Source organism: Tenrec ecaudatus, chromosome 10 (genome assembly GCF_050624435.1).
Source record: "Tenrec ecaudatus isolate mTenEca1 chromosome 10, mTenEca1.hap1, whole genome shotgun sequence".
In the NCBI taxonomy this organism is placed as follows: domain Eukaryota; kingdom Metazoa; phylum Chordata; class Mammalia; order Afrosoricida; family Tenrecidae; genus Tenrec; species Tenrec ecaudatus.
This window is the reverse complement of record NC_134539.1, coordinates 15,752,531-15,779,750: the sequence shown is the minus strand read 5'-3', so window position 1 is coordinate 15,779,750 and position 27,220 is coordinate 15,752,531. Positions and strand designations below refer to the sequence as shown.

The window sequence follows — 27,220 nt, the reverse complement described above, 5'->3', positions numbered from 1 at the left end:
TGGGTTCCAGGGCTTTACGGGAGCAGAAAGCCTTGTTTTCGTCTGTGGAGCCGCTGGTGATTTCAAACTGCCCACCATGCCGTTAGCAGCCCAACTGTAACCCACCAAGCCACCAGGGCTCTTTGTGGCCACGGAGAGACAGTTCTGCAAAGAGTATAATGCTCAAGGCAGACCCATTTTAGGTCGTTTTAAGATGGCTCCAGGAGATATTTTTTGCTTTAAGATAGAAAGATAATCTCAGAACAATAGTTTCAGAGTTCATCTACTCTCAATGGCTCCAGAAAGTCTGAAGTCCTTGATAATTTAAAGTTGTATTCTAGCCCCCTCCCCACTATGAGCTGGTTTGTTTTTTGTTTTCCTTTAAAAGAGTGTTTATTAAAGCCCTTTGCAGAGCAACATCCATGCCAGATCCAGTTGCCAAAGAGACCCTGTTAGGCAGTGGGGGCTGGCTGAGGCATGGCAGGCGGCTCTGGCTTCGGGCCCTTCTGCTCAGAGATGGGCGTGGTGGGCAGGATCTCTTCCTGGGGTTCCACCATGCTCACGTGGTCAGGCAGGGGCTTCGTAGGGCCAGTCTTACCACTTGGGTCGCAGGGCAGCATGATCTTCACTTTGATGCCCAGCACACCCTGCCTGAGCCGCACATGCGCACAGCTGTGTCCACGTGGTAGTTAACGGGGGTCCCCGTGTGGATCATGAGGCCGTCCACAACTTCATCGATTTGGCCCTCTGTCCTTGGAGTTTCCCGGACACCACGACCTTGCAGCCCGTGGCCCGCTCTCCATGATCGCAGGCCCTCCGCACGCCGCTCAGTTTGTAGCGTAGGGACTCTGCCTGGGCAGTGGTGCACAGGCCTCTGAAGGCCACCTTTTCAGCATAAATCTCCACACTGCTCCCAGGGAAGCCAAATCTCTTCTGAACGACAGCAGTCAACTCGGATCCTCCGACCCTTCTCACCAAGAACATCTGCGTCCTGGTGGCTAGGATCATGATTTCTGCCCTGGTTGCTGTAACGCAAACTTCAACTCCAGAGTCACCATCTTCAGCTAGCTCCCGGGTGAGAAATTCATTCAGTTCGGCTTTGCAGATGCCATCAGTGACAAACTTCCTCTTCCTGGAAATCTGCACTGCCATCTTGCCCGCGCGCCACTGAAAGGAAAGGCCAGCTGGATTGTTTTTAAGCGAATTTTTTAATCAAAATGTTCACCGTCCAGTTCTGGTCTCATAGCAAAGGTGGTAACTGGTATGGAGACAACTCCATATTCTCTACCTCTTCTTCCTATTCCAGGAGCTCTGGTGGTGGAGCCCTGGACTGCTAATCTCAAGGTCAGAGGTTTGAACACAACAGCTGCCCCTTGGGAGAAAGATGAAGCTATCTATTCCTGTGAAGATTAAAGTTTTGGAAACCTCAAGCAATAGTTCTCCTCTGTCTGACCCACAGGGTCACTATGAGCCAGAATGGACTGGATGGTCTGCCAGGTCAGCCCCAATCCCAACTATGTGGACCCCCACCCCCACCCAGAAGAATGCCCTTCAGAGGGCAGCACTGAAGCTACACTTTGGGGAGAGGGGCACATCTCATCAGAGCACCCAGGAGCAAAGGAAGAGGGAGGCAGAGTGAGTGGAGCACATCCTGGCCCACCAAGCCCCGAGGATGATATTCCTGCTCAGAGCAGCCAATGCACAGAGAGGACTACAGGGCTGGCCCCACTGAACCAAGTGTCCTCACTGAACCATAGCACTATGGGGGACAACAATGGAGACACTGTGCGGGAATTATGCCCAATCTGACCCCATCACACTGGGGTGAAACACGAAGGGCATGCAACAGAGCAGCAAGGGGAGCAAAGCAAGGAAGTCCCCAGGGAATACCAAAAATAGACTTTGGGGACATTGTCGCACCCTATCACACTCGACTGGAAAACACTCCTAAAGGTCAAACAACAGACCTGCAACTATTTATAGGCTTTCCCTTTTTGTTGTTGCTATTTATTTATTTATGTTGTTATTGTTGTTGGTTTTGTCTTCCTTTGTTGTTTTGTTTGACTTTGCATTGTTTTTGCACTTACTAATGTCTCTGCATGTCTATCTAGATAAGATAGGTGGGATAAACAATACAGAGAAGAAAACAACTGGACCAATGGTTCTGGAGGATAAGGGAGAAGGGGAGGTGGGAGAAAGGAAAGGGGGGTGGTGTCAACCAACTCAGGGACAAGAGAACAAGTGAACTAAAATCCATCGAGAGAAGGGCATAGAATGCCTAGTGAGGCTTAATCAAGGGCAATGTAACAGTGAGGAATTACTGAAACCTGAATGAAGGCTGAACATGATAGTGGGACAAGAGGAAAGCAAAAGGAAATAGAGGAAAGAGCTAGGAGGCAAAGGGCATTTATAGAGGTCTAAATACAGGCATGTACATATGTAAATATACTTATATATGACAATAAGAAAATCGATTTATGTACTTATATTTATATGTTAAGTATTAAGGTAGCAGATGAACACTGGGTCTCGACTCAAGTACTTCCTCAACACAAGGACTCTTTGTTCTAATAACCTGGCATTCCGTGATGTTTACTTTCCTGACATGACTGCTGAAGATAAAATGGGTGCATAAGCATACGTGGTGAAGAAAGCTGATGGTCCCCTACTATCAAAAGATACAGCATCTGGGGTTTTAAAGGCTTGAAGATAAACAAGCAGCCATCTAGCTGAGAAGCGACAAAGCCGACATGGAAGAAGCACACCAGCCTGTGTGATCATAAGGTGTCAATGGGATCAGGTATCAGGCATCTAAAACCCAGAACAAAAATCATCCCAATGTAAATAGGGGCTGGGGGAGTGACTGGGCACGGAGTGGAGAGCCAAAGTCCATCTGTAGACAACTAGACATCCCCTTACAGAAGGGTCACAAGGAAGAGATGAGCCATTCAGGGCACAGTATAGCACAGATGAAACATACAACCTTTCTCTAGTTTTTTAATGCCCCCCCCCCACTAGCATGACCCCAATTCTACCTTACAAATCCAGCTAGACCAGAGCATGTACATGGGTACAGATAAGAGCTGGAAACACAGGGAATCCAGGACAGATAAACCTCTCAGGACCAATAATGAGAGTAGTGATACCAGGAGGGTAAGGGGAAGGTGTGAGGAGAAGGGGGGAACTGATCACAATGATCTATATATAATCCCCTCCCAGGGGGATGGACAACAGAAAAGTGGGTGAAGGGAGACATCAGTCAGTGTAAGGCATGAAAAAAATTTATAAACTATCAAGGGTTCATGAGGGAGGAAGGGAGGATGGGGAAGAGAGGGGAAAAAATGAGGGGCTGATGCCAAGGGCTCAAGTAGAAAGAAAATGTTTTGAAAATAATGATGGCAACAAATGTATAAATGTGCTTGACACAATGGATGTATGTATGGATTGTGATGAGTTGTACAAGCCCCCAATAAAAGCATTAAAAAAACAGTTGTAAGAGCTCTCAGTAAAATGATTTATTTATAACTAAAAAAAGCTGTAAGAGCCCCAAATATAAGTATTTATTTTAAAAATTCCAGAAATTTATACTGCAGTGAAACAAGTATATATAAAAAGAATATAAATACGGGGGGGGGGGGGAAGAATAGGAGCTTTGGTTAGGCCAATACTTACTTTTTTGAAATTGATAATTTTTATAAAATCATTTTATTGGGGGCTTGTACAACGCTTATCCATACATACATCGTTGTGTCAAGCACATTTGCACATTTGTTGCCATCATCATTCTCAAAACAACTGCTTTCCACTCGAGCCTCTGGCATCAGCTCCTAATTTTTTCCCCTCCTTCCCCATTCCTCCTACCTCATGAACCCTTGGTAATTTACAAGTCATTATTATTTTGTCATATCTTACTCTGTCCAATGTCTCCCTTCACCACTTTTCTGTTGACCGACCTCCAGAGAGGCGGTTATATGTAGATCCTTGTAATCAGTTCCCCAACTGGACATCCCTTTACAGAAGGACCTTGGGGAGGAGATGAGCTGATCAGGGTGCAGTGTAGCAATAATGAAACATACACCTTTCCTCTAGTTCTTAAATGCTTCCTCCCCATCTTCCCCTATCATGATCCCAATTCTACCTTACAAATCCAGCTGGACCAGAGGATATATACTGGTACAGATAGGAACTGGAAACACAGGGAATCCAGGACAGATGAACCTCTCAGGTCCAGTGGTAAGAGTGGTGATACTGGGAGGATGCAGGGAAGGTGGGGTAGAAAGGCCAATACTTATTAAATAAATGTACAAAGTGTTAAAAAAAAGAATGAACTTAATGGCAGTTTTTGTGATACCCGTGGTCCTGGCTTTCCTCCTTCCTCTGTTGCTCCAGGCAGAGACCTTGCCTAGTTACTAGCAAGCTTTTCAGATCCTGTGCACTAGGCAGTGAAGGAGGAGGTGGAACAAAAAGCACTAAACATGTTAATTAGGTCCCTTAACTGGGATGTGGCAGGAAACCATTGCTCTAAACTTCCAAACCAAGGAGCCGAATCCCCTGAGGTGTTTCCTTATATAGCAATACAGCCTCCGTAGCTACTTTTCTTTCTGTTCTGTTTTCTTTTCCAAACACACCCAAGACATAACACAGCTGTCCTGTATCTGGAGACCATCAATGAAGACCATGACAGGCAGGTGGTGTAAGTGGGTGACTTGGTGACAGATGACAACCCGGTCCTCTGGTTTCACCGTCTGCAAAATATTGTGTCCACGTGGCAAGGGCAGGAGACTGGCACCGGTTCAAGGACCAGGAGGATACTTTGACCTTGGACTCGTCAGCCTCGCGGTCCCTTATTTCCAGGAGAGCCCTAGTCCTTCACTTGGTCCACAAAGTTGGGACCCTTATGGTTCCTTTTGGAGGTGCTAGGCAGGCTGGCGAAGACCCTGGCTGCTCTGTGACTCCGCCCCTAGACGACTCCACCCACGAGGACCACGCCCACACTGTGGCTCCACCCACGTGGATCCGAAGAGGGTGCCGGCTGGGGGCAGAAACGCATTCGGAGACGCTGGTTGGCTGCGCCGGCGTGGGGGCGGAGCTTAACCTGAGGGGCGTGGCTTGAGGCGGGCGGGCGGTCCGCTGGGGAAATGGATGTCTCGCCAGACCACGGGCGCCGGGGGCGGGGAGAGCGCCCGCGTAGCTGCGTGCCGGCCCCGCCTGGGACCCAGCGGGCGCCCGGGGCCGCCGCCTCCTTCCCTCCCTCGCGCTGGGCCGAGCCGCGAGCCCAGGAGCGCAGTCGGCGGTGAGCTCCCTGCCTGGCATTTGGCGGCAGCTGCCCGAGGAGGAACATGGCGCTCGTAGGCAACGGCGCGGAGCTGGAGGCGGACGAGGTACTGACCGGCGTGGTCCAGAGAGTTCGGGCCGGGGAGGGATGCGCGAGCCGGGCGGGGCGGTCCTGCCCGCTGGTGCCCAGCGGGGAGACCGGGCGGCTCGGCGGGAGTCCGAGCGGAGGCTGGTCCTCGGAGTGACCCGGGCTCGGCAGGGACCGCGTCCGAGGCCGGCTGGAGAGGTGCGCGGGGCGGGACCGTGGACCTGGCCAAAGTCTGAGCTCCCGGCTCTGGACGCCCCGGGCCATCTGAGCCCTCCCTCTGGATGCTCCCAGACGCCAGCAGGCGGGGAGCTGGGTCTGGGGACCAGAACCCAGGAAGCGGTGGTACTTCCCCAGCCCCACCCAAAGCGTCAGACGCTTGTCCTAGCGGTGTGGTTTGAGGGCTGACTCCTGCCAGTGCCCGCTGCCTTCAAGGCAAGCGCCGAGCCACTTCCTCCTGCGGCAGCGCGCGGGCAGGACCTGTTGCTTTCCTGCTGCACCCTCCTCAGCACCTGCAGGGGCGCCTAGGGCTGCTGCCATTTCATCGGATGGGGACTTTACCCGGCGCTGCTTGCCGGGGCTGTCCTGCACAGGCTGCACGAGGGGAGGTGGTTTTAGATCCCTCTTAGTGTCAGGAAACTCCCCAAGATGGATAGGTCCTAGGCTTCCAATGTGGGCCTCCACATAAGAACATACCCAAGCCCCACTAGCCCTCCAATGAGGCGAGCCTGGTTGGTTGCCCACACCCTTCGTTTACAGCCTGCCACTTCGAAAGGACACACAACCAGAGATCAACGGTCATGGACGAGGGCGGGTTCGGCTGCATCTGTTTCTGTTTCTGATCGACAATTTTAAACTACCCATAGAGGGAAATGATGACATGGTAGAGTCGCCCCTGTTTTCTTCGGTGACAACCTGTCTTTATGGCCTTAGGCTCGCTTTTTGGTTATGACCAGGAGCCAGCCCTTCATCGCGCTTGATCTAGTTCTCCAATGCCATCAAGGTAGTAATATCGTTACTCCCTTCTTCCAAAGCATTCATGGCTCCTTCAACTCCACCAACCCCACGACTATCGAGTCTATTCGAACTCACAGGGGCCCTATGTGGGATCCCCGCGGCGCACCACCAGGGTTCCTTGCTGTTTATTAAAACCGGGTTAAGCATTGGGCGGCTGACCTCAAGGTTGGTAGTTCAAACCCACCCACTGCTCTGAGGGAAAACGATGTGGTCGCTCCTCCCCTCAAGATGGAGCAGTTCTGCTCTTTCCTATAGGGTTGCTTTGACTCACAATCCACGCGAAGGCAATGGGTCACTATATTAAAGGTCCCTGGGTGGCATAAAACCCAGCGGTGTGATGGACGAAAGGCCTAACAAGCTGGTTTTTGTAAAGATTACAGCCTAGAAAACCCTGTGAAACTGTTTGACTCTTAACACGTGAGATCACTGTAAATCTGAATCTGGTAGTTGGCAACAAGTGTTAAGCACTTGGCTGTGAAAAATTTAATATCCATGTACTTTGTATTCAAGGCTAGCTACAGTAGGGTCTCAGAATGGTGGTTTAGTCTTCTCGTCACACGAGGAATTTCCCTAAATAGAACCATGTGGTGTGACTGATCCTATTATAAATGAGGGAACAAAACTGAGTACATAGTAAGTGGATCCAATTTTGAACTAGTTTGCTTGTCATAATTTTATATGCTTCCTGAAAACCAAATTTACTGCCAACGAGTCAATGCTGACTCATGGTGATGCTCTGTGGGTTTCTGAGACTGTTTATGGGAGTAGAAAACCCAGTCTTTCTCCCGAGGAGCTGCTGGTGGTTTTGAACTGTCCACCATGTGACTGTAGCCCAAGGAGTAACCACTATGTCACCAGGGTTCTATAGCATTTGCCATATCTTGTCTTTATTTATTCAGTAAGTATTAGGTTCCCAGGACCGTTTAGGAACCAGACTAGTCATTAGCGAACAAAGCAAAAAAGGAATATTTGGTTCATATCCAATTTAGTTTGGACTCTCATGGAAATAACCCTACTGGCGCTCCAATCCAGGAAGTGTGTTAGGAAGACGTAGTTTTGACTTGCTAAGCTTCTTCATCTGGACGAGAAGGTATGACACCGGAGAACGCCAGAAAGGCACTCAAGGCAGATAAGCAAGTGGGAAGTCGTGCAAGGGGGACTGGATATCCATGATGTATGCGTCTCACTTCCCTGACATGGCCTGAAGGGCCCCACCCAGGATTACACAAGGCGCTGCTCTCCATTTTTACCCAGGGTGTGAAGGAAGAATGGCTTATTTCCAGTGGGAAGCATTTCAGACACTTGAGTGTCTGGTAGTGTTTGTGGCCACTGTTTGATATTGTTGGGGAGGACGGAAGAGGTCCAAGTGGTGGTATGGAAAAGCAGGAGGTTGGGACTAAATGAACAGGCTTTCAGCTCTGTCACTGGCGTGCCCCATAGCTGTTTGTTCATTCATTCATTCATTCATGTGTGCAAATGTCTGGCTGGTTTCATAACCTAAGCCCTGGCCTAGCCTGGGGACACCACAGTGAACTAGACAGACAAGATCCTCTTCTGAGACTGTGACTGTGATTGAGCAAGTCTCTCAGCCTCTGAGGCATCTTTCAGTTTCCTCATCTGAAAAAGGCGTTGGGGCTTATGTGTCTGTTCTTCCAGCTCCAAACGCCTCTGCTTGTTTAAAGGAAGGCTGTCCCGGGAGGGAGAAGGGCTGAGAATAGGGGAATCCCCTTTCTTTCAAAGAGGCCCAGTTAGTAAGGGAGCTCCCAAAGCAGTGATGGGGTGGGATTTTGCCACAGGTAAACCTTTTCTTTTTCTTCTCAGGTGTGTGGTAGGCATACGTGAAAGCCCAGTGGTTAGGGTTTACACTTTTTAATAGTTCTTTGGGGGAGGGAGAAAATAATCTGAGATTTATAGTGGTCTGCGACCTTCCAAAATGAAATCATGAGTCTCTTTTCTTAGCATCTAACTTCCACGTAGGGTTTTCTTGGGCATTACATGAACCTTGACATTGTTCACAGAAGGCACACAGTGTGTGGTTATAAGGTTAGTTCTACAAACCATGGTTAATAGATGTCTGTGATTGGAGGACTTTTTCTTTCTTTTAAAAATTTAGTTTATGTTTATTTTTTGTTGAGAGAATTGTGTACACACCAGCTCACACATACACCAATCTGACAGGTTCTGCACGTACAATTCAGTGACACTGACGATGTTCTTCACCTTGTGCCACCCTCCAAAGCCCTCTTTTCTGAGCTGGTCCTCCCGCCAACATTAACCCCCAACCCTGATGTTTCCTGGATCATCCTTTGAGTTGCTGTGGGCCCTTTGGTCCTATCTAGATGGGTCTCAAAAGAGCATATGTTCAAGAGAGACATTCTTTACTAGTTAAGCCAAACTCTTGTTTGCTTTTAAGAAGACATCCAGTGATTATATGATTGAAGATTTAAAGATTATCTCAGAGCAATGCATTTGGCGTCTATCCAGCCTCCATGGCTCCACAAATTCTGGATTCCATGAGAATTTGAAATTGGAGGAGATTTTCATGATACCACTTGACCTTAAAGTCATATCTTGTTTGGCAATCTCCCCATCCTCATGGGCTGCCTGCCATTGGCTGTCTTGTGAGCATTGCTTTTGCTTGAGCCTCAGGGCTTTTGTGTGCAGTTTGGACTTTGTAATATGAATAGTTTGTATTAGATTCCTTTTTCCTACTAAATTTATTTAACCCACCAGTAATTATGTCTAATGATGGAAAGAGAAGATACTAACAGTATTAGTGAATGGCTAGCATCTAGGTTAATTAAAAGTAACTTTTCATATAAAACAAAAGTTATTTTCGCTACTTATAACTTAAGGAAAGACTTTTTGCCCCATTTCTTAACTTTTGATGAAGAAATAACAGCTTTGAATATTTTAAAGGAAAGCTTGATTAAGCCTGATGGCGAGGCATCGGTTCTAATTCCTGGCGATTGCGTGTGGGTGGGTCCAATTAGAACCGTGCTCCTTTGGTTTTCAGGCCGTTCTTCTGAGGTCCCTCTTGATGGACTCGAACTCCCAACCTTTGGCTGGCATCCAAGCTTGTTAACTATTTGTACCGCCATGGGACTCCAAAAAAGTCTCCTGGTGGCAGGTAGGGGGTGTGGAGAATGATAGAAAAGTTGAGGACTTACTCTTGTTAAGATGTCCATACTACTCAAAGTGATCTCTAGATGCAATGTGATCTCAATGAAAATTCCAACAGTCGTTTTATAGAAATAACTAAAAAACAATTGCAAACTCTATATGGAATGGTAAGAGGTCCCGCACGTAGCTTAAGCAGCATTGAAAGAGAGAAACAATCTATACAGCAGTAGGATTCAAAACAACCTGGTATGAGTATGACTAGAGATATACAACAGACCCATGGAATAGCATGGAGAGCCCCGAGATAAACCTCCACATCTCTGGTCAGCTGAGTTTTAAAAAGGGTGCTAAGTTCATTCAACGGGTGTAGAAGTCTCTGGGAAAATTGAATTTCCACGGACAGACACATGAGATGTGATCCAGGCGTCACACCATACAGAAAAACAAATTAAAAATGGGTAGAGGATCTAAATGTGTAAACCCAAACCATAGAATTCTTAAAAGAAAAAGCAGGGGCAATGCTGGCAGACTAGCTTTCAACAATGACTTATCTAATACAATAAAAAATAGAAAAACATAAACAGCAAAAGACTAAGTAAACAGGAGCTCATAAAAATTGAAAAACGTTTTTCACTAAAAGACGGCCAGAGAAAGCTAAAAGATAGCTACTGTCTGGGTGGGAGAGTATCTCCGGATGCTACATACCTGACAGGAATCTAATAACTAGACTATGTGGGGTGGTCAAAGAGTATGGTTCCAAGATCCATAGAAACCTTTACTGAACAAAAATTAAAATGTGAAGCTATTGTTTCTTGGCACATCTTGCATCTAGGCCTATGCACTTCTGAAGGCGGTCTCTTCACCTCTCTAACCCTTCCCCCCAAAATTATGTGCTCTTTCATTTATACCACATCAGAGTGGCAGTGTGAGCATTGTCGAGAGACTCCAATCGTGTTCTTTTTAAATGTCTTTTGAGTTTTTTGGGAAAAGTAACCATGAGATCCTCACAGGACAACTCTTGCTACCTTCAAAGAATGATCAGATACATGGCTGTAATGGAAAAAATGCCCATCAGTGCAACTTTCTTCGCCTTTATATCAATGTAATCAATATTAAAAATTCTTCCTCATCTCCCATGACTGTCCTGTGTCCGTCAAGAAATTCTATCAAGATGATACCTTCAGAATCCCAATAAACGTTTACAATAAAAGATGACCTGTCTTGAGTTTAACTGGCCCAGCAGATCCCCTCTGAAGCCACTGTTTTGATTGGATCATTTTTGGAAGACGCCCAGACAAGTGGATTACTGAGAGATGCCCACAGCCACCAGTTGATCTGAGAGATATTTGTGCACATTTGGTTTGGAATAAAATGCACCGGAAGCCTAAAAGTAATAGTTTTTTACCTGCCCTCATAGTAGTGCTTGCCATCAATAGGTTGGGCACCTGTGAAAAGCAGAACTGGCAAAAGTTACTTGAGAATGGTAAACAAGCGGCCATGTAGCTCAGAAGCAACAAAGCCCACATGGAAGAAGCACACCAGCCTGTGTGCCGAAGGGATCAGTTTTCAGGCATCAAAGAACAAAAAATCATATCATTGTGTGCTCACCTCCCCGATATGATCGCTGAAGACAAGTGGGTGCATAAGCAAATGTGGCGAAGAAAGCTGATGGTGCCCGGCTATCAAAAGATATAGCATCTGGGGTCTTCAAGGCTTGAAGGTAAACAAGTGGCCATCTAGCTCAGAAGCAACAAAGCCCACATGGAAGATGCACAACAGACTGTGTGACCACAAGGTGTCGAAGGGATGAGGTATCAGTTATCAAAGAACAAAAAAATCATATAATTGTGAATGAGGGGGAGTGAGGAGGGGGGACCCAAAGCCCATCTGTTGGCCACTGGACATCCCCTTACAGAAGGGTCACGGGGAGGAGACGAGCCAGTCAGGGTGCAGTGTAGCAATGATGAAACACATAACTTTCCTCTAGTTCCTAAATGCTTCCTCCTCCCCTACCCCCACTATCATGATCCCAATTCTGCCTTACAAATATGGCTAGACCAGAGGATGTACACTGGTACAGATAGGAACTGGAAACACAGGGAATCCAGGGTGGATGATCCCTTCAGGACCAGTGGTGAGAGCGGCTATACCGGGAGGGTGGGGTAGAGAGGGGGAACCAATTACAAGGATCTATATATAATCTCCCTGGGGGACGGACAATAGAAAAGTGGTTGAAGGGAGACGTCGGACAGTGTAAGATATGACAAAATAAAAGTTTATAAATTATCAAGGGTTCATGAAGGAAGGGGGAGTGAGGAGGGAGGGGAAAAACGAGGAGCTGATGCCAGGGGCTTATGTGGAGAACATATGTTTTGAGAATGATGAGGGTTACAATGTACAAATGTGCTTTATACAATCGATGTATGTATGGATTGTGACAAGAGTTGTATGAGCCCCTAATAAAATTATTTTAAAAAATGTTACTTGAGAACTATATTTACAACGACTTAAAAAAAAGTAGCTGCAGAGCTTACTCATGTACAATCAAACACCTCATGGGATTTCGTCTCTTGGATTGGGGACTTAGGGGCACCCTAAGTTTCATGGGACACCCTAGTTAATTGGCCTCATAATATGTTTAGTGCCTCTGTTCTGCCTCCTAGCTCAGGGTGCAGAGCCTGGGGTCTTAAAAGCTGCAAGCAGTCATCCAAAGCAGGACTGCTCTCCATTTGTAGGGAACCCCAGTGGAGGAAGGAGACGCGGAGTAGGAAGAGGAAATGAATGAGCTGTGGGGCTGGTTTCCTCCATGAGCAGCTGCCTCCCTTGCTGTGCACCTAGGAGGACTGGTGAGTGTCCAGCTACCATTACTGGACACTGTGATCAAAGTTTGCACAGAAAAATTCCATTTAGATGGACTCCGGACTTCCTTGGGCCATGGAAACTGAAATGATTGCTCTGAGATCATATTTCAGCCTTAATCTAAGGATGCCTCTGAAGTCTTAAACCCAAGCAGTAGTTTAGCTAAGCCAGTGAAGAATGGCTGCCTTGTAACATCACTATGGTACTCACCTGAAATCCACGCCAAAGTCACTGCCATTGTCTTGATTCTGACACATGACAACCTATAGGGCAGAGTAGAACTGCCCACCTGTGGATCTCAGAGGTTGTAAATCTTTATAGGAGCAGAAAGCTTCATCTTTCTCAGAATGCCTGGTGGGTTTGAACTGCTGACCTTGTGGTTAGCAACCTAATTCCTAACTCAATATGCCACCAAGCATCCTTTCAAACTGACAACAGCAACTTCAAGGATTAGATAGGCACTTTGGGGAGTAACGAGGTAAATGGGGGGGAAAAACAACTCAGAAAAGGAGGGTGAGAATTGTTATCAAGAAATATAGACAGAGACACTAAACGGTGGATGGAGAAACTATTGAATTGATGTGGGTATTCTCATTGCAACCACAAAATAAATAAAATCACATCAGATGGAAAATTTGAAGAGCACTCGGTTAAGGAAAGAAAGACGTTTCCAAGGCTTGCTTTTTGGCCCTGGAGTCCGAGCCAGTTCTGCTTTAGAAAATGCCTCTTCTGGAAGTTTAGATAAAATTGCTTGCCACATATTTTGGAATCAGATTCATTCTTTCAGCGCACGGGTGTTTACTGAGGACAGCAGGTGCTGACCCATGTCTAGATGCTGGAGATACACACTCCAGCAAGACAGAGCTATTGCCCTTGTGGAATGGCTAGCAGGAGACACAGTATACAATGAGCGAACTGTCCTTGGGTCCGACTTTAGGTATGGACTGAATTGTGTGTTGGAAACCCTTCCTTTATGCTTGTAGTTACCGTGCCATTTGGGGAGGGTCTGTCTTTGCTAATGCTCATGAGGCACGAGGTGAAATGAGCACAGTTAAGATGGGGGAGGAGAGACGCCAAACCACAAGGAGGTGGCCCAGGAGCTATAGCTCAGAAGAGACAGAGCTGGCCGGGAGAGAAAGCCTAGCCTAGAGCGAGCACACTGAATTCCCACGTCTGGCATCAACAGACATTTCGGTTTGTTCAAGCCACCCGCGGAGGTGGTTCTGTTCCTGCATCACTAGCTGCTGAGATGGACACCTGGTCCACGGCTGTGTCCCATGAGAGTCAATGGGTGCTTTTAGCAAGTACACTGGGACCGCAGTGTTTACAGGCACGGCTGGCCACTCTAGTTGAGAGGATACAAAGACTAACTGGGAGCTGGTATGTGGACTGAGTCCTCAGAAGGGGCAAGCAGCCGGATCGTGCTGGGCAGCCCAAGCGAGATTAAGCACAGGTCACACGGGAGCAGGGCTTGACATGAAGGAGAGCATGCCCTGCATTCGGCCTAGGACGCAGCCCAGGAGATGAGAGGGTTGAGGGCTGAGAATTGCAGAGGCGGGTTTCGCTCAGATGGTGCAAGGGTCTGGAAGGACATGCTAACGAGTTGTGGCTGTGGCGCCATTGAAAAGAAGGGAAAAAAAAGGGAAACAAAGGGAATCTAGAAATTTTCCAACTAGGTCAGCGTGGCAAGATTTGCTCATCTGGGTTAGTAAAATAAGCCTGCTGAAGTTGCTGCAGCTGGATTGTGGAGGTGGCAGCTGGCAGGCAAGAGGCTGCCTTTGTGGATGTGAGGAGGATGGAAGTCGGGCAGAGGTGGTGGGTGTGGGGAGAAGAGGGTGGAGTGGAGGCTCCGGAGGACAGGCCCGAGGACCTGTTCCCCAGAGTGAGGGTCTGTAGGGTGGGGAGGCGGGGGGGGGGGAGCTGCTGCATAGCCATTGCTGGGTTCCGCTCAGTGTTGGACCCTAGCGGTGGTAGGAGGAGAGGAAGGGGGTTCAGCCCTACCTGTCCAGGGGCGTGTGGAGGGCATCGAAGGCCAGAAGGAAAAACCAACTTGGGTGGCTTAGTGACTACTTATTGGCCCCTCGTTGATGAGTGCTCCTTTGTTTGCCCAGCTGGCTTAGTCATTTCTTTAGCTAGTTGGGTGAGGCTAAGGTCCGTGTCAGTGACTTGGTAATGTAGTGGGAGGAGGCAGACACAGTGTCGACTTACCATCAGCCTCCATGCCAGCTCAGACTCCCATACAGGCCGTTTTCCCAGAAACAGTCAATCTCTGAGCTCCTTTGAATCCCATCAGTTCTTGGAATTCTGCTTCCTCCATGAAACTTTCCCCTCCTTTTTCCTATTTCCCCTCCCCACCCCCAGTCCAGGTACCACTTGGCTGCTCTGGGCAGTTATCAGTGCTCCCTGCTTTAGCTGTTCGCCTCCTTTTCTGGGTTTGTCTGACACTGGGTGGGTCTGACACTGGGAATTCGGTGCGGCTCTTGGCTTCCTTCTGGCCACGTGTTGACAACCCCTTGTCCCTCAGTCTTGCATGTAGTGTCTCCTGGTGCTTGTGAGACTCTGGGGCAAGCTCTCCAGTGCCGACCTCCCTTTGTCACCAGCTCTGTATGGAATAGCCTCCTTTACCTCAGGCATGGATCCACGTGCAGATCTGCTGTGCCCGGTGGGTCCTGGCCTTGTCAGTGAGGTCAACACGCCTCTCAGGAAGTCTCCGGAAGTGGCCAGTGCCAGGCAGGTCCCAAGGCCACGATACATCTGGAGCTCTGTATTTGAAGACCCCAGCTGCGAGCTTTTTGCTGTGGCCTGTGGCCGTATGCCCCTGCCTCTGCTGACCGTACCAAGGGGGCTTCAAAAGTTGGTGGGAAAGTTCCACTGTCTTTCAGCACCCTCCTTAGCCGACATTTATGTAGGGCCTGAATGTTGTCAGATGCTGCAGTGGAGGATGCGTCATATTTGCTGGGCCCGTTCGGTTTCATGTAGTGTGTTTGCAAGGGCCCTGGATGGCTGCAGCGGTTTGTACCATCATGAACCTAAAGGTTGGTGCTTCGAACCCACCCAGCTGCACTACAGAAGACAGGACTGTTGATCGGCTTCTGTCAAGATGGCAGCTAACGTGGTGTTTCAGCTACAGCTGAATCAACGTGCTGGGTATTTGAGAGCAAACCCAGCTCCTGCCCTGGGTTGTGGTCCAGTGGGGGACAGGGACAGGTGCGGAAACCAATGGGCGCCCTAAGCTGCGTGGAGACCGTGGAGGAGAGATGCCCAGGGTGCCTCCTTGAGGGTCATGGGGTGTACAGGGCCATTTTTCTGAGTCGTGCAGGCCGAGTCATGTTAACCATGCCAAGGGACTTGGGCATGAGGGGAGCCCTCAGGGTGTGTCCCCGGGAGGGGCCCACAGACGCAGGAGCGGAGGGGAGGCAGAGCTTGTAGGTGCTCTGGAGTGGTGGGAATGAGACGGGAGCAGAAAGAAGGGCTGTCCTGAGTCTGGCATGTCAAGTCCTGGAGCCCACAGTGTGCGGGGAAGGGGGTAGGCGGGGTGAGGTCTGGCACTTCGGTGGTAACCAGGGCTCCTTGTGGGAAGACAGGTAGGTAGGTGGGCGGTGGTCTGGTGCTTTGTTGGCTGAATGAGCTGAAGGCCTACTGTGTGCAGGGGGCGCTAAGTCGGGTGGGGCGATAAAGCAGGGACAACATGGTTATAACCCTCCTGGGGCAGTCCGTCAGGCATGTGTGCACAGACAGACAGCTGACTGTTGAGAAGATGAGCCCCAGAGAGTGTGAGATGCCTGGGGGCTCTAGGAACACAAACCATGTTGGCACAAGACCTGGTTTCTAGATCACCGCCTCACTGAGTGGCATGGAGCAAGCCCCATCACGTGACCGGCCCTCGTGGGCAACATGAAGGAGTAGACACAGTTGCTCCTTCAGTGAGCTGCAGGGTGACATTGGATCTGAATGCCTGGGTGGAATTTCAGCCGCAGCACTGGTGGGACTCCTTCCCCGCGTGCCCGGGAGAGCGTTTGGGCGGCAGCCCTTGGGAGCAGGCTGCTGGCGAGCTGAAGGTCCAGGTTCCAGCAAGACTCTGAAGACCCGCTTCACCAAGGAGATCGGGCTGACTTTTTCATCGTTTCTCGGCCGTAGGGAGACGTAGGTGGCCCCTCCTCTCTGTCTGAGGAGTGCTTTTCTTCTCCCTCCACTTGTTGTCAACAAGAGAAGCCATGATGATCCAGTTTCTCTGGTTTCACTTTCCCCCTTGCAAATCCCGTTTTCGCAGTCTGGGTTTAAAGTGATGATAGCAACCTCTGGGGAGCCAGTTGAGGTCAGGCACGGAGGAGTAAATTCCATAGGCGCTGGGTGTTTCATCACATGGGCTCTTGCGCATGCTAGAGCTCCGTGGCCGAGAGGCTGGCGCTCTTTCAAGCACCATGTCCCATGGCCCCTGGGGCCCCTGGTCTGGCTCAGACCATGCATCACAGCCTTGGCTCTCAGCACCAGAGGCAACAAACCTCAGGTGCTCATGTGGATTCTCAGGCCACGTGGGCCGGCACCACCCAGGAGGACAGCGGGACAGGCCTGAGCCAAAGTGGTGGTTGGCCTTGAACCCTCCCCTAGAAGGGCTCCGTTCACATCGGAGCCTCCAGTCAAGTGCTTCTGGGTCCTGAGCAGCTACCCCGCCCCTCGTAGCAGTACCAGGCTTCCGAAGGAGCAGTCAGCTGGTCTCGAACTCAGGCTCCCCCTGTGCCGGGACCTGGGGCACACTATTTAACTCCTCTGACTCCAGATGGACAGAGTGGGGAAGCAGCTATCCCACAGCCCAACTCACTGCCAAGGTGAGGCGACTAACTCATAGCAGCCCTGCAGGGGAGTAGAGCTGAGCCTGCGTGCTTCCGTGGCGGCTGGCCGTTGGCATTGGAGCAGCCCGCCCTGGCTTTCTCCCATGGAGCGGCTTGTGAGTGCAAGCTGCTGCCCTTTTCTGTGACTAGCAGCCACACACTCAATCCCTGGTCCCCCTGTCCCCCCCCTCGAACACTCAGGTAGAGGTGGCACTCCACCAGGAAGCCTATGAGTCTATTTGGTGCAGGACGTGATGTGGTATGTGAGGTCTAGAGCCTGACAGAGGTGAGTTTGAGTGTTGGCTCCTCCATGGACAAGCTGTGTGGCCCCGGAGAGGGTGCGTCATCCTCCTACCTTTCCCTCTCCTCACCTGTGCAGTGGTGCTCATAGAACTTCTTTCCAGAGGTTCCAGTCAGGACTCAAGGGCTACAGAGGGTGCAGCTGATGGGGCTCAAAGGCTGGTGCTCTTCAGCGTGAGGATGGAGGCGTCAGTACTTGGCTCCTGGGAGTCCAATAGGGAGCCGGCATTCACGAAGACTTTCTATAGGCTCATTGCAATACTTTCTCAGGCTAAGTCCCCTGACTCCAGCTGGGAGAGCTCTCCATGTTCACAGCCCCCTCATCACCTTTGCCTCTCAGAGGAGGAGGAGGAGGGAAAACACTAAGCACAAAAGAGAGTGGTCAACGTCGGCTCAGAAGGCCATCTGTTCCCACTCTGTGTCCAACTGAAGTGTTCGTATTTGATAGCAAGGGAGGGGGCAGTGCCCAGCAGAGTACTTTCCGCCAGCATGTCAATGGGCTGTGTTGTAGCCTGGATCCCTCCCAGGATGCTGATCTCCAGACCTGATGCTCCCACCCGGTTTGCACCTAGCACCCGGATGTGAATGGGAAACCAGGACCTGTGAAACACATGGGTTGGTGTTGAGTTACCTAGTAGAGGATGCTAAAGGTGGCCAAGTGGTGGTGACAGGGGTGGGGTGGGGGTGGGGGTTGTGAGGATCATTCTGTTCTCTAGGCCCCTTCTGTCCTGACACCAGCTGCACATGTGGCACTTCTACCTGACCTAGCCACCACCCACACGTCACAAGGAAAAGGTGTTTAAGGAGAAGACCCTCAACCCGAAACACTCTAGATCACTGGTTCTCAACCTTCCTAATGCCGAGACCCTGTAGTAATACAGTTCCTCCTGTTGTGGTCCCCAACCATAAAGTTATTTTCGTTGCTACTTCATAACTGTAATTTTACTACTGTTATGAATCGTAATGTAAATATCCAATCTACAGGATGTATTAGGTGACCCCTGTGAAAGGGGTTGCGACCCACAGGTTGAGAACCACTGCTTTAGACAGACCATTGTGTTAAGCCTTGAACAGGACAGAGGCAAGACAAAGACAATCGTGTTGGAAGGAGGAAAACCTTAACTAGGTACATTGTACAGGGGCAGAAATGGAGTCTGCTGACTCACAGCCCTGGAAATGCTCATGTAGGCTTGAGGGACGAAGAATAATCACCAGATCATGATGGGAAAGTACCATGATTGGGATACATGAATGATTGCAGAATACAGACGCCTTCGGCCTGGTTCTGCACCTGGTTACACAGTGGTTGGGTTCTGACTCATGACCACGAGGCCCTGCGTCAGAGTCACCAGGACCCAGCTTTTAGATAGCATGTGGCTGTCAGGGAAATCATTAAAGGCAAGCCCAAGCAAGTGCCTTGGTTGTCCTGCAAACCTGAGAGCAAAACCACCTGCCTCTGGGCTCACCTGGGAGTTGGAATCTACTTTCAGACACGCTTTCCCCAAGGATAAGACTGCCACATTGCTGCTTAATGGCCAGAAAGAACTCAAGTGGAGTTTGCACATAGGACGCGGTCCCCAGGCTGCCACGTCTCTACCTAAGACCTCAGGCACCAGCCACAGCTTGGGGGTCTCTAGGGCACGCTCACTCCTAGCCAGCTGGTTTCAGATTTAGGAATCCCCACTACCTTCCAGACGCCAGCCTCAGGGTGCTCACTGCTCCCTCAGCTTCAGTCATTCACTGGAAAGAAGTCATGAAAAGCACTATCTTATGAGGAGCTGATACCAAGGGCTCAAGTAGACAGAAAGTGTTTTGAAAACTGTTGCCAACAACGGAATAAATGTGCTTGACACAATGGCTATATGTATGCTTTGTGATAAGAGCTGTATGAGCCCCCGATAAAAAGAAAAAAAAGCACTATTTTAGGATTACAGTTCTGTTCTAGCAAGAGGTGGATACACATGAAGAGCCCCATAGGGAGCTTTCCGAGCAGGCTCCCAACACAGAGCTTCCGTATACATCCCAGATGGAACGAGGCTCCCTTCCCCATGCACTGAAGTCTTTCATCAACCAGGAGACTCCTAGAAGCTCCGATCTCAATAGTCGACCTTCCCTGAGGTGCCTCTTCTGGCCTCGCCAGTGCCCATCCGAGCCGCCCCATTAGCATACGTCTCAGATGTGATCTGGAGGCTTATAGAGAGCAGAGGCACCTCAGTTACCCAGGATGTTCCAGGGGGTAGAGTTAGCTCTCTGGAACCAAGGACAAAGACCCAATTACTTTAGGCTGAGTTAATGTTCAACCCACTGAAAGTCACAGCCTGCTGCCCTCCTGGGCCTTGTTCTGCCCCAAAGCAGTGCCCTGTGCTGCACTGCTCTTTCTAAAATGCAAGTCCCTTCTCACCCTGCTTGAGATCTGCCCGCAGTTCCTCATTGTCTCAGAAACAAAACACAAACGCCTTCATAGAGTTGAGAAACCTCTCAGGATCTAGCTGAGTAGTCCTTACACTTTAGTGTGTGTGAGCATTACCTGGTGATCAGAGAGAGAGACTTGTGAAGAGGCACATTCCCCGGGGGAGTCTCAGGGACCTGTGGCCTCAGCCTCTGCAGTGCTGAAGCTCCCGTCCCATGCCCTGTCTCCCAATAGGCCAGTCCGTTCTCAGCCCTCAGCCTTTGCAAGTGCTCTCCGCTCTACTGACCAATTCCTTTTCATCAGTGAAGGCCTCGTTCAGGAAGTACTTTTGTGAGTGTGTGTGTGTGTGGGGAGGAGGGGAGGTGTTGGAGGGCTTATTATTTTTAAATTTTTGATCATTATTAAAAAAATTTTACTGGCTTTCTTACTGATGTTATATGTTATAACTTTTCACAGCTCAGTCCCATCAGGCAGTATTGTACCATGGCTGCCACTGTTTCAAAAACACTTTCTTCTTGCACCCCTTTTTCTCCCAGCCCCCCAGCAGCCCTGATTTATTTGTTTGTTTGTTTTTTGCCATATCTTACTCCATCTGCTATCTCCTTTCACATACCATTCTGTTGTTCACTCCCCTGAGTGGGCTTATACTGTCATCAACTCCCCCTCCCCGTACCCTCAGGACTGTAATTCTGATGTTTGGGCTTGGAAGGGGATGCGAGGAGGGCAGGCATTCGCCCTTGGTCACCTCGCTGTTTTCAGCTGAGCATGTCCCCGGAAGCTGACTCAGCTTGGTATCCACAGTCAGGAGCAGGGCTCTGCTTCCGAGTCTCCGATCTGCTCCGGATCTCCAGCTAGCAGCCAGATTCTCCCGATTTTCCAGTCTTCCGTTCTGCACTGTCCGCCATCTTCTGTCTGTCAGCACAAGCACACTAGACTCACCTCCCTGCTTTCTTATTTTGATAGAAAGCCCTGCTTGTTACAGAGCGGCCAGTGGAGAGATCGCCCAGGCGCCCGCCTGCAGCGCAGGACAGGAACTTTTTCTTATACCGATTTCCCCCCACCCCTTCAGGCAATCAGTAACGGTCTCTACAGGAAGAAGATTCATTCCCCTTGAATCTGTGGCACCAACAGCAAAGTAGGATTATAGGTGCTCTGGCATTCCAACCAAGGCTGGCCCTTCTCCACCACAGAATGCAGCCAAGGAGAGCCTTGCCATGCCATTCCCAGAGAGAAGGAAAGATGAGCATTCATCTTAAGCTGTGCTGTTAGCAACCCATGCACAATGGCATGAAACGCTGCCCGTGGTCCTGTTCCATTCCCACGGTCAAAAGTAAACCACCAGGCCTTTCTTCCTATCCTGTCTGAGTCCAGAGGCGTCACGGGAACCTATTCAACATCATAGCAACCCATGAGCCTCCACTGACAGGTGGTGGTGGCTGGACATGAGGTGCATTGTCTGAAAATGGCACTGCTCTCCGCTTTGGAAGGTGAAGAATCTCTCACTATAACACTATGGCCCCCGTAGCCATCATACAAGATGGGGGCACAGCAAAGGAGGTGCTGTACGTGTCATTGAGTGAATTTGGACTCACAGCAGCTCTGTACACCCCGGAATGAAACACTGCCCAGTCCTGCGCCTCCCTCCCAAATGCTGCCGTGTTGGAGCCCATTGTTGCAGCCATTGAGCCTTCCTCTGCTGTTGTCAATTTGATCTCATAAAGGTACTTCTTAAATCAGCATAGCGCTCCAGGCAGACTTTTTGTTTTACTAGCTAAGCTAATGTCTTTACTAGCTAAGCTAATGTCAGTTGTAAGGTAGTGACTTCAGAGAGTATTTTTGGCTTACAGCTTAAAGATGACCTCAGGGCCATAGTTTCAGCGGTTCATCGCCCTCCATCGCGCCAGGAAGTGGAGAATCCAGGAGAGTTTGAAATTCACTTCCACGTTTTCCCTTGTTTGATCTGGAGTCTTCTATGGCATCTTTGATGAGAATGTGCAGTAATGGTAGCTGGGTACCATCGAGTTCGTATTGTAGGCAGTTGTTTGGGGGTGGCAGTTAGCCACACGTTTCCCATCCTCCGAATCCTGGCTCCTCGTCTTCTTGAATAGAGGCTACCTCATTGTGCAGATGCCTTGATAGTTTCCTGGAAGCTTTATCATCCCAGGCATTCCACAGGGAACTAGAAGGTAGAACAGAAGCACCGGACACATTATTAGGACAGTTACCTGGGATGCGTCATGAAATCGTGACCCAGACCTCCAAACCACACACCAGATCCCCCAGTGTTTGGTTGTACGTAAGCAGCTTCCTGAAGGGCTTTTTTGGGGTCATTGTTGTCAATATTTCTATCACACAACTGTTGCTGATGTAACTTTTTATGGGCATGTGAATTATTGACAGTAATTACAATACTTGCCTGTGCAAATCCCACCCTTAATCAGTGTGATGTTCCCATCACTGTTAGTTCTCCCCTGGTAACTACGAATAAACCTTTGATCTTTGATCTCTGAATGTTTGCCTTTTCCTGTCTTTTTATATTTATGTGAAGTCATACAGCATTTGTCCTTTTGTGATTGGTGTATTTCAGTCAGCATAATGTCTTAGCGCTTCATCCATACTGTAGCATGAATCAAGGCTTCATTTCTCCCGTGGCTGAGTGAGTGGTGGTTCATCGTACGGATGCTAATCCATTCATCGATTGGTAGGCATGTAGGTGGTTTCTGCCCTGTGGCTATTGTGGGGAGTGCTGAATGAACTTTCCTGTACAAGTCCTGTACAAGTCTCCTGCTTTCAAGTCTTTTGAGTGTAGATAGACCTAGGAATGGAATTGTTGGCCATATGGTACTTCTATTTTCAGTTTTTGTAGGAACTGCCACTGTGTTGCACTGTGGCTGTATTATTTTGCATTCCCACCAACACTGGGAAGGGTCCTGAAACCTCACATCCTCCCCAACTTTGTTCTTCTCTGCTTTTGTTTTGTTTTTAACCGTGGGCACCCTGGTGGGGATGAAACGGTGTCTCCTTATGGCTTTGATTTGCATTCTTCTGATGGTTTCCTGTGATGAGCCTGATTTCATGTTTGGTGACCATTTGAATGTCCTCTATTCAAGTCCTGCACCCATTTTATCATTTGATTCTTTGACTTTTTGTTGTTAAGTGGTTGAAGTTTTGCTTACATTTTGGGTACTAGATTCTTGTTGGATATATGGTTTCCAAAGATATTCTCCTAGTTTCCCCCCATTCTTTTGGTAATGTCTTTTTTTTAAAAGTAATTTCAGTTTGTTTTTAATGTCATCTTTTTATTTATTTATTTATTAAATCATTTTATTGGGGGTTCATACAATGCTTATCACAATCCATCCATCCATCCATTGTATCAAGCACATTTGCACAGTTGTTGCCATCATCATTCCCCAAACACCTGTTTTCCACTTGAGCCCTTGGCATCAGCTCCCCACTCCCACCCCTCCTGACCCCCTCCTACCCCCATGAACCCTTGATAATTTATAAATTATTATTATTTTGTCATATCTTACTCTGTCTGACGTCTCCCTTCACCCACTTTTCTGTTCATCCCCCAGAGAGGAAGTTATATGTAGATCTTTGTAATTGGTTCCCCTTTTCTACCTCACCCTCACTCCACCCTCTTGGTATTGCCACTCTCAGGACTGGTCCTGAAGGGATCATCCGCCCTGGATTCCCTGTGTTTCCAGTTCCTATCTGTAACAGTGTACATCCTCTGGTCTAGCCGGATTTGTAAGGTAGAAATAGGATCTGATAGTGAGGGGAGGAAGCATTTAAGAACTACAGGAAAGTTGTATGTTTCATTTTTGCTACACTGTACCCTGACTGAGCCAGTCAGGTAATGTCTTTGGATGAAAAAAATTTCTAATTTGTATATGAGGTCCCATGTATTTATTTTGCTCTTTGTACTTTTGTTACCGTGTTAGAGATTCCATTGAAAGCTAGACCCAACAGCATTATCCCCCTTGCCTTTTCATCCAGGAATGTTGTGGCTTTAGCTCTTGTTGGTGTTAGGAGGCCTCCAATACCAGAGGGAGGGAGGCATCTTCCCTTTGATCTTCATCACTAAATGCTGCAAGCAAAAAGGGTTAGGCATCAAAACACAAGGCTGGAGACCAGAGTGAATTTGGGTCAGTGCTTGGACCTTCCCTGAGACATCCCGCAGGAGAGTGACTTGAGACCTACGTGAATTACCCCTGCCCTGCCCCATGGCAAGGAAGCTTAAGATGTAGTCTTTATGCAGGGTATAGTTATTCCTGATTTTGTACTTCATTCCCCAAGGCAGCTTGAGTTGCTGCCTCCTGGTTGGAGGGACAAGCAATTGCATTGCCAAACCTTTAACAGTTGACTCAAAGGGATTGCTGCCGTCCGGAAGGAGCTCTGTGGCGGAGTGGCTTACTTACTGTGCTGCTGACCTCAGGGTCTCGCTCTCTCCCTCTGCTCTCTCTACTGCAGATCCTCCGTCCCTGTTAGGGCAACTTGGAGGCTGTTGTCTTCTCCATAACCCTGTCGGGATCAAACACAGGTTTGCCGGGGAAAGATTTATGAGAACATTACCCACCCCCTGAAACACTTCCTAGACTTTGTCCTGAATTCTCCATGTGTGCTTCTATCTCCGTCCTCTACCCTGGCATTCCTGTCCTCCGCGTCTCTTGCTGGTCAGGTCCCCTGCTTCCACCGCCACCACCCACCGTCTGGTTTGGCCTGCGCTGCCTGCGCCCTCTCCGACCTCAGCAATCGCACCCCCACCCTCCAGTTGATGTGCATGCTGACACCGTCCAGTGACTTCTCAGAACACCTGGAATGAACGCCAGGCTCTGGCTCTCCTCCTCCAGCCCCACCCCCTTTTCCTTTGCTCCAGCCCTCACCCACCAGCCCCGTAGATTCCTTGAACAGCCATACGCTTTCCCACTGGGGCTCTCAAGTGGGGCTGGGATCACGGCACCCGGCTCTCCCTTGGACAGCTAACTCCTTCTCTGCTCTCCCAACTTCGCTTAATGGCCTGCATCAGAAGGGAGACTTTCCTTGGGCCCCATCCTCCGAGCACTCTTCCTGAGACCTGCATGCCATCTCTGCCTTATCCTGGGCAGTTTCTTCTCTGCGTCTGAGTGGTTTCCTGCGAGGGAGCAGATCCCACCCTGGGCATTTCAGGGGAATCAGTTGCTTCCACGTGACTGGCTCCGAGTGGTTCCACGTTCAGAAACTCAAACTCAAAGCCATGCCATGGAGTCCATCCTGACCATGCAGGACAGAGAAGACCATGTCCATCCATCCTGCAGGACAGAGAAGAACTGCCCCCATCAGGTTTCTGAGGCCATAAATCCATGTGGAGCAGAAAGCCTCGTCTTTACCACTCTGGAGGGCTGAAACCAGGGTTCCAGATGCCGTCGCTTCCAGAACCAGCCATCAGAGGATGCCCTTGTGCTCCGCGGCCCACCTTAGTGCTCAGCTGCCTCTTTATGTGTAGTGGCTGTGATTCAGGGATGGGGATGTGGTTCTCCCGAAGCTTCTCTTCCACTGCCTTTTCTCCACAGGAAGCTGGAGACTGGAGGGTGGGTCACTGCTGAAGCTACCCCAGTTTCCTCATCTTTCTTGGACAGCAGACAAAGTCAGAAGGGGTCAGGAAAATGGCCTTTGCCTCCTGCTGGGAGCTGGCACAGTGCCCCTGACTGGGTGGAACCTGTTCTCATGGAGCCAGTTCACAGCTCCTAGCCCTGCAAGGTTTATTGGGGCTCAAGTTTCTGCCTTGATTGACCTCATGTCTGATTCTCAGCTTAATGTCGGCAGTTCTTTATTTTTAGATTGACTGCACTAGTTTGCCTGAACTGTGAGTTAACATTCTCTGTGAAACAAACGAGTGAGACTGGGCTTTAGCTGTCTGCACCAATGCTCCTGGTCCTTTCTTCTCTCCTGCAGGCCCCAGAGCACTGAGTGGATGGGCCAACAGCCAACTCAGAAGGTCAGCCAGCTGCAATCGGGCTGACCCATCATCTTCTCTCTCTTTTTTAACCGTTTTATTAGAGGCTCATACAACTCTTATCACAATCCATACATACATCAGTTGTGTAAAACACAATTATTGCCCTCATCATTCTCAAAACATTTGCTCTCCACTTAAGCCCCTAGCATCAGGTCCTCATTTTTTCCCTTCCCTCCCTGCTACTCCTCCCTCATGAGCCCGTGATAATTTATAAATTATTATTTTGTCATATCTTTCCCTGTCTGATGTCTCCCTTCACCCCCTTTTCTGTTGTCCGTCCCCCAGGGAGGAGGTCACATGTAGATCCTTGTAATCGGTTTCCTCTTTCCATCCCACTCTCCCTGTACCCTCCCAGTATCGCCACTCACACCCCTGGTCCTGAAGGGATCATCCGCCCTGGATTCCCTGTGTTTCCAGTTCCTATCTGTACCAGTGTACATCCTCTGGTCTAGCCAGACTTGCAAGGTGGAATTCCAATCATGATAGTGGGGTGGGGGAGGAAGCATTTAGGAACTGGAGGAAAGTTGTATGTTTCATTGTTGCTACATCGTACCTTGACTGGTTCGTCTCGTCCCCTAGACCCCTCTGCAAGGGGATCTCCCGTGGCTGACAAATGGGCTTTGTGTCTCTACTCTGCATTCCCCCCCTCATTCACTGTGGTAAGATTTTTTTTTGTTCTGATGATGCCTGATACCCGATCCCTTTGACACCTCGTGATTGCACAGGCTGGTGTGCTTCTCCATGTGGGCTTTGTTGCTTCTGAACTAGATGGCCGTTTAAGACCCCAGACGCTATACCTTTTGATAGCCAGGCACCATCAGCTTTCTTTGCCACATTTGCTTATGCACCTATTTTTACATCTTCTCATTTTAACAGAGCCTGTCTCCAGTGAGTTTAGCAAACTCACCTCCCTCCGTTTTCATTTGGGGAATAGAAAAACTAATTGACTCTTACTGCTGAAGTTTAGGCATGTCTCAACACTATACAACTCCTTGGTCGGTTTACCTATAAGAACAGGTGATGGTGAGAATTTGAAGGAGGACTGGGCCAAATTTGGGGAGCATTTGAGCACCATCATAATTAAGGACTGAGTTATAGACCATTGCAAAGAGCAGAATCCCGTAAGTTCATACCTAGATAGAGAAGGGTGTGAGGGGCGAGGCAGGAGGAGATTGCGTCCAGTACAAAGCCCAGCAGGATGGAGGGGTCCTGGAGGTGTGGACAGTGATTGACAGGTAAGATCAAGGGAGGCAGGTACCATCATGGGCGCTGAACGAGGGGTGCATCTGGGCTGGAGAAAGGAGCTGTGCTGGCACCGTGCGTGCAAAGTCAGGGTGCCA

At 49.3% G+C, this 27,220-nt stretch overlaps 1 protein-coding gene and 1 pseudogene across 2 annotated transcripts in view; one reads left to right on the top strand and one right to left on the bottom strand.

The window, feature by feature from the left end:
* Positions 1-431: 431 nt before the first annotated feature.
* LOC142457818 (small ribosomal subunit protein uS3-like) lies at positions 432-1,131 on the bottom strand (annotated as a pseudogene).
* Positions 1,132-5,141: 4,010 nt separating this feature from the next.
* TTC39B (tetratricopeptide repeat domain 39B) overlaps positions 5,142-27,220 on the top strand; it is a 104,046-nt gene continuing 81,967 nt past the window's right edge. The window contains exon 1 of one of the 2 annotated variants that reach the window (XM_075559934.1): positions 5,142-5,360. In XM_075559934.1, the coding sequence (XP_075416049.1) occupies positions 5,319-5,360 (42 nt within the window). In that variant the 5' untranslated portion in view covers positions 5,142-5,318. The remainder of the gene's footprint in view (positions 5,361-27,220) is intronic. The other variant, XM_075559933.1, reaches the window with a different exon arrangement.